We start from the raw sequence: 12015 nt of genomic DNA, 5'->3' as shown, positions 1-12015 counted from the left end.
AATATATACAGTCCAGTGGATGTTGCTGAGCGGTGGACGGCTCATAATAATGGCTAGAATGGCGCAAATGGAATGACACCAAACACATGGAAACCATGTATTTAATACCATTAGTCTTATTCCGCTCCAGCCATTACCACGAGCCTATCCACCCCAACTAAGGTGCCACCAGCCTCCTGTGATACATTGGGGTATGAAATTATTGACAGCCTTGAATAATACAAATACTGAGTTATAGTATCGCAATGCTTATTAGTATCGTGGCAAGTAGGGTTGGGCTGATGTGACTAAATTAAAATGCAAGACGATATATTGTGACGTGCAAGATTACTCTATTTGAATTTTACAAATCAAAACTGCGGTTTTATCAGTTAGGCTGTATCAATATGTTGAAAATTCTAAATTAATTAACTAAGCCTTATTTTATTTTTTTTGCCACCAATGATTTATTTAATGAGAATGTGACTATAATATTGTTAATATTTTTTTTGTCCCAGCCCGCGTCCTCGCAGGAGGCCTTTTTGGTGGGCAGTCATTGTAAATATGAATTTGTTCTTAACTGTGTTGCTTAGTTAAATAGCACAAAAATGTCAGTCTCAAATAATTTTGTCATTAACGGCACAAAATGGTTATCGGATATCGCCATATTTGGAGTAGTATATCGTAGAAGAGGTCTCCACAAATTTTGCCCAACCCTTGTGGCAAGGTAACAAAACATGAAGCGGATTTAACTGATTTAAGAAAATGGCCGTAATGTTGGAAACAAACAACTGTCTTGTCATCCAGTCATATATTTTTTTCCCCCCAAGCTATAACGCACAATATATTACATAAAGCAGTTTGGGAGTTTGGTCTGCTTTTTGTCATTTTTGCCATGGAAAAAATATTGGCATACTGGTAATAGAGGTCTACACTGGTCCAAAAAGTTGGACCCGTCCCGAAATGGACCTGGGGCTTTCCCACCCGGACCTGATATGCATAATTGAGCATTTTTAAATATAGAAAACTTCTCCGATTTGGTCCCGAGAACAACTAAACCCGTATAGACCTGTTTGGATCCAGAACCCTAAAGTACATTTTTTTTAAGCTACTTTATTGACCGGAGCTGATAAAGCGCAACAGAAGATGAGCCTCTCTAGAAGGAGGGGGAATGGATGTACTGTGAGCGAGTGACATTGGGAGGGAGAGAAGAGAAACGGCAAGTAGACTTGCACTTTAGAAGACTAATAGCTGCCATAGCTTGGTTATTTATCAATAAATAGGATTACGTAGTACATTTCTTAACGGCTTCAAACCGGGAGTCGCTAGTTAAACTAGCTAATAGTAGTTAGCTAGCTAGGCTAATTGAGGCTGCTTTCTCATCCTACAGTTATAAATAACTCTATTCAGAATATTAGTGCCTTCAGAAAGTATTCATACCCCTTCACTTATTCCACATTTTGTTGTTACAGCTTGAATTCAAAAGGAATTAAATATATATATTTTCAATGTCTGCTTTTTTCATTTTCCAATAGGTGCCCTTTGCGAGGCATTGGAAAACCTCACTGGTCTTTGTGGTTGAATATGGGTTTGAAATTCACTGCTCGGCTGAGGTACCTTACAATTATCTGTATTTGTTGGGTACAGGGATGAGGTAGTCATTCAAAAATCATGTTAAATACTATTATTGCATATTTGATTTGTTTAGCACATTATTACTCCTCAACTTATTTAGGCTTGTCCCTTTTCATTTTTAATAAATTCCACTTTGACAATATGGGGTATTGTGTGTAGGTCAGTGACCAAAAATCTAAATTTTATCCATTTGAAGTTCATGCTTTAACACAAAAAAAAATGCAAAAAGTCTAGGGGTGAGTACTTTCTGAATCCACTGTAAGCCTTGCGAAAGTATTCGGCCCCCTTGAACTTTGCGACCTTTTGCCACATTTTAGGCTTCAAACATAAAGATATAAAACTGTATTTTTTTGTGAAGAATCAACAACAAGTGGGACACAATCATGAAGTGGAACGACATTTATTGGATATTTCAAACTTTTTTAACAAATCAAAAACTGAAAAATTGGGCGTGCAAAATTATTCAGCCCCCTTAAGTTAATACTTTGTAGCGCCACCTTTTGCTGCGATTACAGCTGTAAGTCGCTTGGGGTATGTCTCTATCAGTTTTGCACATCGAGAGACTGAAATTTTTTCCCATTCCTCCTTGCAAAACAGCTCGAGCTCAGTGAGGTTGGATGGAGAGCATTTGTGAACAGCAGTTTTCAGTTCTTTCCACAGATTCTCGATTGGATTCAGGTCTGGACTTTGACTTGGCCATTCTAACACCTGGATATGTTTATTTTTGAACCATTCCATTGTAGATTTTGCTTTATGTTTTGGATCATTGTCTTGTTGGAAGACAAATCTCCGTCCCAGTCTCAGGTCTTTTGCAGACTCCATCAGGTTTTCTTCCAGAATGGTCCTGTATTTGGCTCCATCCATCTTCCCATCAATTTTAACCATCTTCCCTGTCCCTGCTGAAGAAAAGCAGGCCCAAACCATGATGCTGCCACCATGTTTGACAGTGGGGATGGTGTGTTCAGCTGTGTTGCTTTTACGCCAAACATAACGTTTTGCATTGTTGCCAAAAAGTTCAATTTTGGTTTCATCTGACCAGAGCACCTTCTTCCACATGTTTGGTGTGTCTCCCAGGTGGCTTGTGGCAAACTTTAAACAACACTTTTTATGGATATCTTTAAGAAATTGCTTTCTTCTTGCCACTCTTCCATAAAGGCCAGATTTGTGCAATATACGACTGATTGTTGTCCTATGGACAGAGTCTCCCACTTCAGCTGTAGATCTCTGCAGTTCATCCAGAGTGATCATGGGCCTCTTGGCTGCATCTCTGATCAGTCTTCTCCTTGTATGAGCTGAAAGTTTAGAGGGACGGCCAGGTCTTGGTAGATTTGCAGTGGTCTGATACTCCTTCCATTTCAATATTATCGCTTGCACAGTGCTCCTTGGGATGTTTAAAGCTTGGGAAATCTTTTTGTATCCAAATCCGGCTTTAAACTTCTTCACAACAGTATCTCGGACCTGCCTGGTGTGTTCCTTGTTCTTCATGATGCTCTCTGCGCTTTTAACGGACCTCTGAGACTATCACAGTGCAGGTGCATTTATACGGAGACTTGATTACACACCGGTGGATTGTATTTATCATCATTAGTCATTTAGGTCAACATTGGATCCTTCAGAGATCCTCACTGAACTTCTGGAGAGAGTTTGCTGCACTGAAAGTAAAGGGGCTGAATAATTTTGCACGCCCAATTTTTCAGTTTTTGATTTGTTAAAAAAGTTTGAAATATCCAATAAATGTCGTTCCACTTCATGATTGTGTCCCACTTGTTGTTGATTCTTCACAAAAAAATACAGTTTTATATCTTTATGTTTGAAGCCTGAAATGTGGCAAAAGTTCAAGGGGGCCGAATACTTTCGCAAGGCACTGTAGCAGCCTACCTGTTGGCTCTTGTTCGTTGCCTATCCTTCACAAATTTTTATTTGTCATTTTATTTCCATGACTAGCCTATTAGCTGCTTTGATGACTTCTGATTGGCCAACACCAAGCTGAACGCCACGCTCAACTCTGGTGAAAATGATCAAATGGCTCTCTCGACTGCCGTTGTCTCGTTTGGATCTGTACGGGCTCTTCTGGACAAGTCAGTTAAAGTTACACATACCAGTGGCGGATTTAGGCATAGGTGGCATGGGGCACCCTCACACAATTTTTTATTCAGAATGGCGATATTTGCACGATTGGTTTTCTATCGCTCATTTGCACGTCACGTTAATGAAATCATGTCACCGTGTGGGTATGTGGGTCAATTAACCTTGTCGGAGTGGGCGCCCTGATTCTGATTCTAGTAATTCTACTGCCTGGGAAGGTCTCCCACTCAGAAGTACGAGATGGGGAGGGGGTGGGGTAGGTTGATCTAAGGTATCCCCACTGGAAGCCCGAGGTAGGGGGAGCGGGGGAATCTATCAAATTGAGCACCTCTAACTTTGTATAGTACTAATGCAATTAGTTGTGCAATTTAGTTTGTTTCTTGTTTGAAGTGCAATTGTGTAGTAATCAGGTTATTTTCTTTATAAGTGTGTTATTCTATTTGTGTGATATAGGATTTGTGCAATTTTGTTTTATTTGTGTGTTAGCAATAGGGTAATATTGTAATTTGATTCTCTTTATTTGTATTTATATTCAATTTGTTCCTATTTGGCTTTTTTGTATTTTTGTATATATTATATTTATATAGTTTTAAATGTTATGATTTGTGTTCCAAATGTCTGAATAAGAGCCAGTTTGCACTGTGAAGGGAGTCGTACACAGCGTTGTACGAGATCTTATGTTTATTGGCAATTTCTCGCATGGAATACCCTTAATTTCTCAGAACAAGGATAGACTGATGAGTTTCAGACGAGCCTGTAATCGAACCCACACATGCTGATGCTCCAGATACTCAACTATTCTAAAGACCAGTTTTGTTGTGTTATTACAACAGTTTTTTCAGCTGTGCTAACATAATTGCAAAAGGGCTTTGTAATGATCAATTAGCCTTTTAAAATGATCAACTTGGATTAGCTAACACAATGTGCCATTGGAACACAGGAGTGATGGTTGCTGATAATGGGCCTCTGTACGCAAATGTTGATATTCCATTAAAAAATCTGCCTTTTCCAGCTACAATAACAATGTCTACACTGTATCTCTGATCAATTTGATGTTATTTTAATGGACAAAAAAATGTGTTTTCCTTTCAAAAACAAGGACATTTCTAAGTGAACCCAAACTTGAATGGTTGTGTGTGTATAAATGCTGTGTGTACCCATATATATGCATACTGTGTATACTCATACAGTTGAAGTCAGAAGTTTACATGCACCTTAGCCAAATACATTTAAATTCAGTTTTTCACAATTCCTAACATTTAATCCTAGTAAAAATTCCCTGTCTTAGGTTTGTTAGATTACCACTTTTATTTTAACAATGTGAAATGTCAGAATAATTGTAGAGAAAATGATTTATTTTAGCTTTTATTTCTTTCATCATATTCCCAGTGGGTCAGAAGTTTACGTACACTCAATAAGTATTTGGTAGCATTGCCTTTAAATTGTTTAACTTGGGTCAAACATTTTGGGTAGCCTTCCACATGCTTCCCACAATAAGTTGGGGAATTTTGGCCCATTTCCTCCTGACAGAGCTGGTGTAACTGAATTGGGTAACTGTAGGCCTCCTTGCTCGCACACGCTTTTTCAGTTCTGCCCACAAATGTTCTATGGGATTGAAGTCAGGGCTTTGTGATGGCCACTCCAATACCTTCACTTAGTTGTCCTTAAGCCATTTTGCCACAACTTTGGAAGTATGCTTGGGGTCATTGTTCATTTGGAAGACCCATTTGCGACCAAGCTTTAACTTCTTGACTGATGACTTGAGATGTTGCTTCGATATATCCACATAATCTTCCTCACGATGCCATCTATTTTGTGAAGTGCACCAGTCCCTCCTGCAGCAAAGCACCGCCACAACATGATGCTGCCACCCCCGTGCTTCATGATTGGAATGGTGTTCTTCAGCTTGCAAGCATCCCCCTTTTTCCTACAAACATAACGATGGTCATTATGGCCAAACAGATCTATTTTCGTTTCATCAGACCAGAGGAAAAGTACCATCTTTGCAGTTGCTACCCGTAGTCTAGATTTTTTTTTTTAGGTTTAGGAGCAGTGGCTTCTTTCTTGTTAAGCGGCCTTTCAGGTTATGTCGATATAGGGCTCATTTTACTGTGGATATAGATACTTTTGTATCTTAACTCCAGCATCTTCACAAAGGCCTTTGCTGCTGTTCTGGGATTGATTCGCACTTTTTGCACCGACGCACATTCATCTCTAGGAGACAGAACGCTTCTCCTTCCTGAGCAGTGTATGACTGCGTGGTCCCATGGTGTTTATACTTGCGTACTTTTGTTTATACAGATGAACGTGGTACCGTCAGGCGTTTGGAAATTGCTCCCAAGGATGAACCAGACTTGTAGAGGTCTACAATTTGTTTTCTGAGGTCTTGGCTGATTTATTTTTATTTTCCCATGATGTCAAGCAAAGAGGCACTGAGTTTGAAGGTAGGCCTTGAAATACATCCACAGGTACACCTCCAATTGACTCAAATGATGACAATTAGCCTATCAGAAGCTTTTAAAGGCACAGTCAACTTAGTGTATGTAAACTTCTGACCCACTAGAATTGTGATACAGGGAGTTATAAGTGAAATAGTCTGTAAACAATTGTTGGAAAAATTACTTGTCATGCACAAAGTATATGTCCTAACCGACTTGCCAAAACTATAGTTTAACAAGAAATTTGTGGAGTGGTTGAAATGACTCTAACCTAAGTGCATGTAAACTTCAACTGTATTTGAATACTGTGTATGGTCTTGCTTTGCATGTCTCTTCACCAAACTAAAATCACAGCATCCCATCTTTACCACAGCCTCACGGCGCAGAGAGAGCGAGCGCTCAGTGGAGAACGAAGTATTCAGCGGTAAGGAGGACGACCCTCCCTCTCCGGTGGCTCGCCCCTCTTCTGCCAACTCTTCCACCTTCTCCAAGGAGCCCCTCAAGGTGATGCCTGCACCGCCACCTAAGGAGAATGCCTGGGCCAAGCGGCCTGCATTGAGTACCGGGTCCAGCGAGGGATGCGCCCCTATCTCTACCAGTGACACGGCACCTCCCAAACTGAGGTCAGAACATGTTCTTATACGTCTTCTATATTGTATAGCATCTCTAGATAATGAAGTGGCCAATAATGTCTCGTATTGATGTCACATCCATTACCAAAAGCCTGTCTATTTTAGTGACTGTGGCTAAGAGTAGTTTAGAATTGTTTTGTTGCAAGCTAGTTAGTTAAACGTCTGAATGTCCCATCTCTTTTCAGCTTGAGTTCTACAAATGAAAGAGGATCGAATAAGGGTAAGACTCTCGGAGACCGCAAAGACCTTGTGCTTGTGTGTTGTATTAGTAGTTCCTTCCAAAGGAGTAATGGAGACTTTGTCCTAATCTAATCCCAGAGTGGATCGACTGACAAGTGACAAGCTAAAAATGTTACGATTTTGGGTGTGTTCATAAATTCAATCTGGAGTGCCGGAGTGCGCTCTGGGCGTTTGTAAATCCAGAGCGTTGTCAGATTGTCTGTAAATTCAGTGATTCGCTCTCGGGGTGTTCACACTGGATGCTTTGGAGTAAAGCATTCAACGGCAGTAAAGCACCCAAGCGAACTGTCTAACGTTAGCTAGCTACTTCCAGACACAATTGAGAGAACACCTCACTGACAGTTTTACTCGCCCTAGCAGAGCTGATTAGGCTGTGTTCATGTTATACAGATCGTAGGTGACTAACTGTGCTGCTGGCAACAATTTAAAAAAATAAATAATTTAAAAGTCCAACTTTTACTGACAGCGGGTGTTGAGCATTGGTAAATTCATCAGATATTCTGCGCGAGAGTGCTCTGAAATCGGAGTGGATAGCCAAAATGAACAATATCCATTGACACGCAGGACGACTATACCACTTAGCTGTGAATAATTAAGTCAATAAACGTTGGGTTAGTTAAAATACTGCCTAGCAACTTCAATGTATTAGTAGCCAACTAGCTAACATACAAACTAGCTAACGGTACATACTGCTGTAATTCTATGCGGTTCGTAAGGATAGCGTAGCGAACAAATTGTCAGCCAACGTAACATGTAACTTATTTGATGTCATTACTTAATTACATTGCTCAACATTTTCTTAACATTTGTCATAATTAGTTAAAGCAATTCATTTGTATTCGATCTCGTCAGACTTCAGCTGCATATTTTCCACCATTTTCTTCAAATCTGAAAACGTTTTGAAGCCACGCCCATTTTCTGAATTGCATTATGGACCCTAAAAGCACGGAAATAGTGTCCTACTAATTTTTTGGGGACATTTTGTGCGACATCCGGGAACTTATGGCATACTAACTATATCCACACTGACCAATAAGCATACTATATACTCAATTCGCGTCACAAATAGTACGGTTAGCGTGGTTAGTATGAGTATTCAAACACCGTTTAGGATTATGCCTTTGGCTGCTGGACAAATAAACGTTGATTTTTGAAAACTGATAGAACATGAGAAAAATGCTCGTTTCAATGTCATTAAGTGTTGTTAAAATAATTCTCTCAATATTTCTGTGGTTGTTTTGCTTAGGCTAGGCTACTTTGATTGAACCAAGCTAAGACATGCTTAATAAAAATTACATAAACCACCAGGTTTAAAAAAATTTAAGCTGGAATATGTCACTTTTTTGGTGATCCAACAAAATTCTCATAGAAATGTGCGTTATACGTTGCATTCGGAAAGTATTCAGACCCCTTCACTTTTTCCACATTTTGTTATGTCAGTCTTATTCTAAAATGGATTGAATACATGTTTTTCATCCATCTACACAACACCCAATAATGATGAAGCAAAAACGGGTGTAAAAATAGAAACACCTTATTTACATAAGCATTGCCTGTCAGAGCAAAAACCAAGCTATAAGGTCAAGGGAATTGTCCGTAGAGCTCAGACAAACTTCCAAAGAAGTTTGGAACCATCAAGACTTCCTAGAGCTGGCCGCCTGGCTAAGCTTAGCAATCGGGGCACGCTCCAGAGTTCCTCTGGAAGGTTCTCCAATCTCCACAGAAGGACAACCATCTCTCCAATCAGGCCTTTATAGTAGAGTGGCCAGATGGAAGCCATTCCTCAGTAAAAGGCACATGACAGCCCGCTTAGAGTTTTCCTGAAGGAATCTGACTATGAGAAACAAGATTATCTGGTCTGATGAAACCAAGATTGAACTCTTTGGCCCGAATGCCATTTCTGGAAACCTGGCACCATCCCTACGGTGAAGCATAATGGTGGCAGCATAATTTTGTGTGTTTTTCAGCGGCAGGGACTGGGAGACTAGTCAGGACTGAGGGAAAGATGAACTGAGCAAAGTACAGAGATCCTTGATGAAAACCTGCTCCAGAGCGCTCAGGGCCTCAGACTGGGGCAAATATTCACCTTCCAACAGGACAACCATCCTAAGCACACAGCCAAGACAACGCAGGAGTGGCTTGGGGACAAGTCTCAATGACCTTGAGTGGCCCAGCCAGAGCCCGGACTTGAAGACCGATCGAACATCTCTGGAGAGACCTGAGAATTTGTGCAGCAATGCTCCCCATCTAACCTGACAGCGCTTGAGAGGATCTGCAGAGGAGAATGGTAGTAACTCCCCAAATACAGTTGTGCCAAGCTTGTAGCATCATACTCAAGAAGACTTTAGGCTTTAATCTTAGCAAATATTTCTAAAAGCCTGTTTATGCTTTCATTATGGGTTATTGTGTGTAGTGATGAGGGGAAAAAAACTTTAATCCATTTTAGAATAAGGCTGTAACAAAATGTGGTAAATGGCTATGTTGACAGAATCAAGCCTTTAGACATTAATGTTAATTGTCCTATATTATATTTGTCAAACATGCCTATAGTTATGTTAAGTCTCATTAAAGTAGCCAATATGCATATCACCTACACTCTGTGTAGGCTTTTTTATTTATATACATGAACAATAGATTTGAGTTTTATTCCAATGTTGGCCTCTGATGATCCATTTCTGATCTGAGTAATTGTTTGATTTTCATTTTCATTAATTGTCCATTTGGACAACTTACATCTATATTCTTCTTGTCAATAAATAGTTTTAACCCTTGTCCGGGACAAGCGTTAATGTCGAGCCCTGATCACGTTCCAATTCTAAAATATACTGAACAAAAATATAAACGCACCATGCAACAATTGCATCGTTTCTCTGAGTTACAGTTCATATAAGGAACATATAACTGGGTAGGTGCAGAGGCACACCCACTTAATTAAGTCAACTACTTGGGAGCCAGACCCAGCCACAAAATGGCTTTATTACAGACAGAAATACTCCTCAGCAACGTTCCCTTCAGACAAGCTGTCGCCATTGGCATCGGCTAATGGGGAATGTAATATTTCAAATCAAAATCTCTCTCCTCAGACGATCCCTCAGGTGAAAGAAGCCGCATGTGGAAGTCTTGGGCTGGCATGGTTGAGGCCCGTTGGACGTACTGACAAATTCTTGCAAATGGAAGAGGCTTATGGTAGCTCTGGTGGACATTCCTGCAGTCAGCATGACAATTGCACAACTTGAAGCATCTTTGGCATTCTGTTGTGTGACAAAACAGTAAATTTTGTGGTGTTTTATTGTCCCCAACACAGGGTGCCCCTGTGTAATTATATATATATATATACCTTTTATTTAACTAGGCAAGTCACAAATTCCTATTTTCAATGACGGCCTAGGAACAGTGGGTTAACCTCTGGGATCGTTCGGGACGCTAGTGTCCCACCTCACCAACAGCCAGTGAAATTGCAGGGCGCCAAATTCAAAACAGAAATCTCATAACTAAAATTCCTCAACCATACAAGTATTTTACACCATTTTAAAGATACACTTCTCGTTAATCCAACCACAGTGTCTGATTTGAAAAAGGCTTTTCGGCGAAAACAGAACATATGTTAGGTCTGCAACTAGTCACAGAAAGCATTCAGCCATTTTCCAACCAAAGAGAGGTGTCACAAAAAGCAGAAATATAGATAAAATTAATCACTAACCTTTAACGGTCTTCATCAGATGACACTCCCAGGACTCAATGTTACACAATACATGTATGTTTTGTTCGATCAAGTTCATATTTATATCCCAAAACCTCAGTTTACATTGGCGCCATGTTCAGAAATGCCTCCAAAACATCCAGAGAAATTGCAAATAACAGAAATACTCATCATAAACTTTGATGAAAGATGCATGTTTTACATAGAATTAAAGATAAACTTGTTCTTAATGCAACTGCTGTCAGATTTCAAAAAAGCTTTACGGCAAAAGCACAATATTCAATCTGAGAACAGCGTTCAGCCACAAAAGCAAGCCATACAGTTACCCGCCAAATTGTGGAGTCAACAAAAGTCATAAATAGTATTATAAATCTTCACTTCCCTTTGCTGATCTTCGTCGGAATGCACTCACAGGACTTCCACAAGAAATGTTCAATTACGTCCATATTTATGTCCAAATAGCTCAGTTTTGTTCACGTTTAGTTTACTATTCCAAAGGCACAATGCGCGAGCGCAAAATCCAGACAAAGTCAAGAGTTCCATTACAGTTTGTAGAAACATGTCAAACGATGTTTACAATCAATCCTTAGGGTCTTTTTATAATCAATCTTCAATAATATTCCAACCGGACAATAGCGTATTCATAACAGAGGAAATGGAAGGAACGGCGTGACCGCTTAGTAAACAACTGATTGGCCTCAGCCTAGTCCACTTGTTGAAACAGCTTTTATTCGACACCCTTCCACAATAGAAGCCTCAAACAACTTTCTAAAGACTGTTGACATCTGCTGGAAGCATTGGGAAGTGCAATCTTGCCCCATAGACACAGCATATTGGATATGCAATCACTTAAATGAAACTGCAAACCTCAGATTTCCCACTTCCTGGTTGGATTTGTCTCAGGTTTTCGCCTGCCATATGAGTTCTGTTATACTCAGACATCATTCAAACAGTTTTAGAAACTTCAGAGTTTTCTATCCAATACCAATACTACTAATCATATGCATATATTAGAATCTGGGACAGAATAGCAAGCAGTTTACTCTGGGCACCTTATTCATCCAAGCTACTCAATACTGCCCCCCTGTCACCAAGAAGTTAACTGCCTTGTTCAGTGGCAGAACGATAGATTTGTACCGTGTCAGCTTGGGGATTCGATCTTACAACCTTTCGGTGACTAGTCCAACGCTTTAACCACTAGGCTACGCTGCCATGCGGTTTAGTTAGTTTCTTGATATGCCACACCTGTCAGGTCGATGGATTATCTTGGCAATAGAGAAATGCTCACTAACAGGGATGTAAATAA

The 12015-nt window shown here is 40.0% G+C and overlaps 1 protein-coding gene across 9 annotated transcripts in view; it reads left to right on the top strand.

Moving 5' to 3' along the window:
- The window catches only part of LOC139370747 (eukaryotic translation initiation factor 4B-like), a 50360-nt gene that overhangs the window by 33261 nt on the left and 5084 nt on the right, over positions 1-12015 (top strand). For 7 of the 9 annotated variants that reach the window (XM_071110435.1, XM_071110434.1, XM_071110427.1 and 4 more), the window contains exons 11-12: positions 6511-6760; positions 6955-6989. In XM_071110435.1, coding sequence (XP_070966536.1) covers positions 6511-6760; positions 6955-6989 — 285 coding nt within the window. The remainder of the gene's footprint in view (positions 1-6510; positions 6761-6954; positions 6990-12015) is intronic. The other 2 variants (XM_071110432.1, XM_071110431.1) reach the window with 1 other exon arrangement.

Source organism: Oncorhynchus clarkii, chromosome 17, assembly GCF_045791955.1.
Source record: "Oncorhynchus clarkii lewisi isolate Uvic-CL-2024 chromosome 17, UVic_Ocla_1.0, whole genome shotgun sequence".
NCBI lineage: Eukaryota > Metazoa > Chordata > Actinopteri > Salmoniformes > Salmonidae > Oncorhynchus > Oncorhynchus clarkii.
The sequence above is the reverse complement of the archived record's forward strand: the minus strand, read 5'-3'. Positions and strand labels throughout refer to the sequence as shown.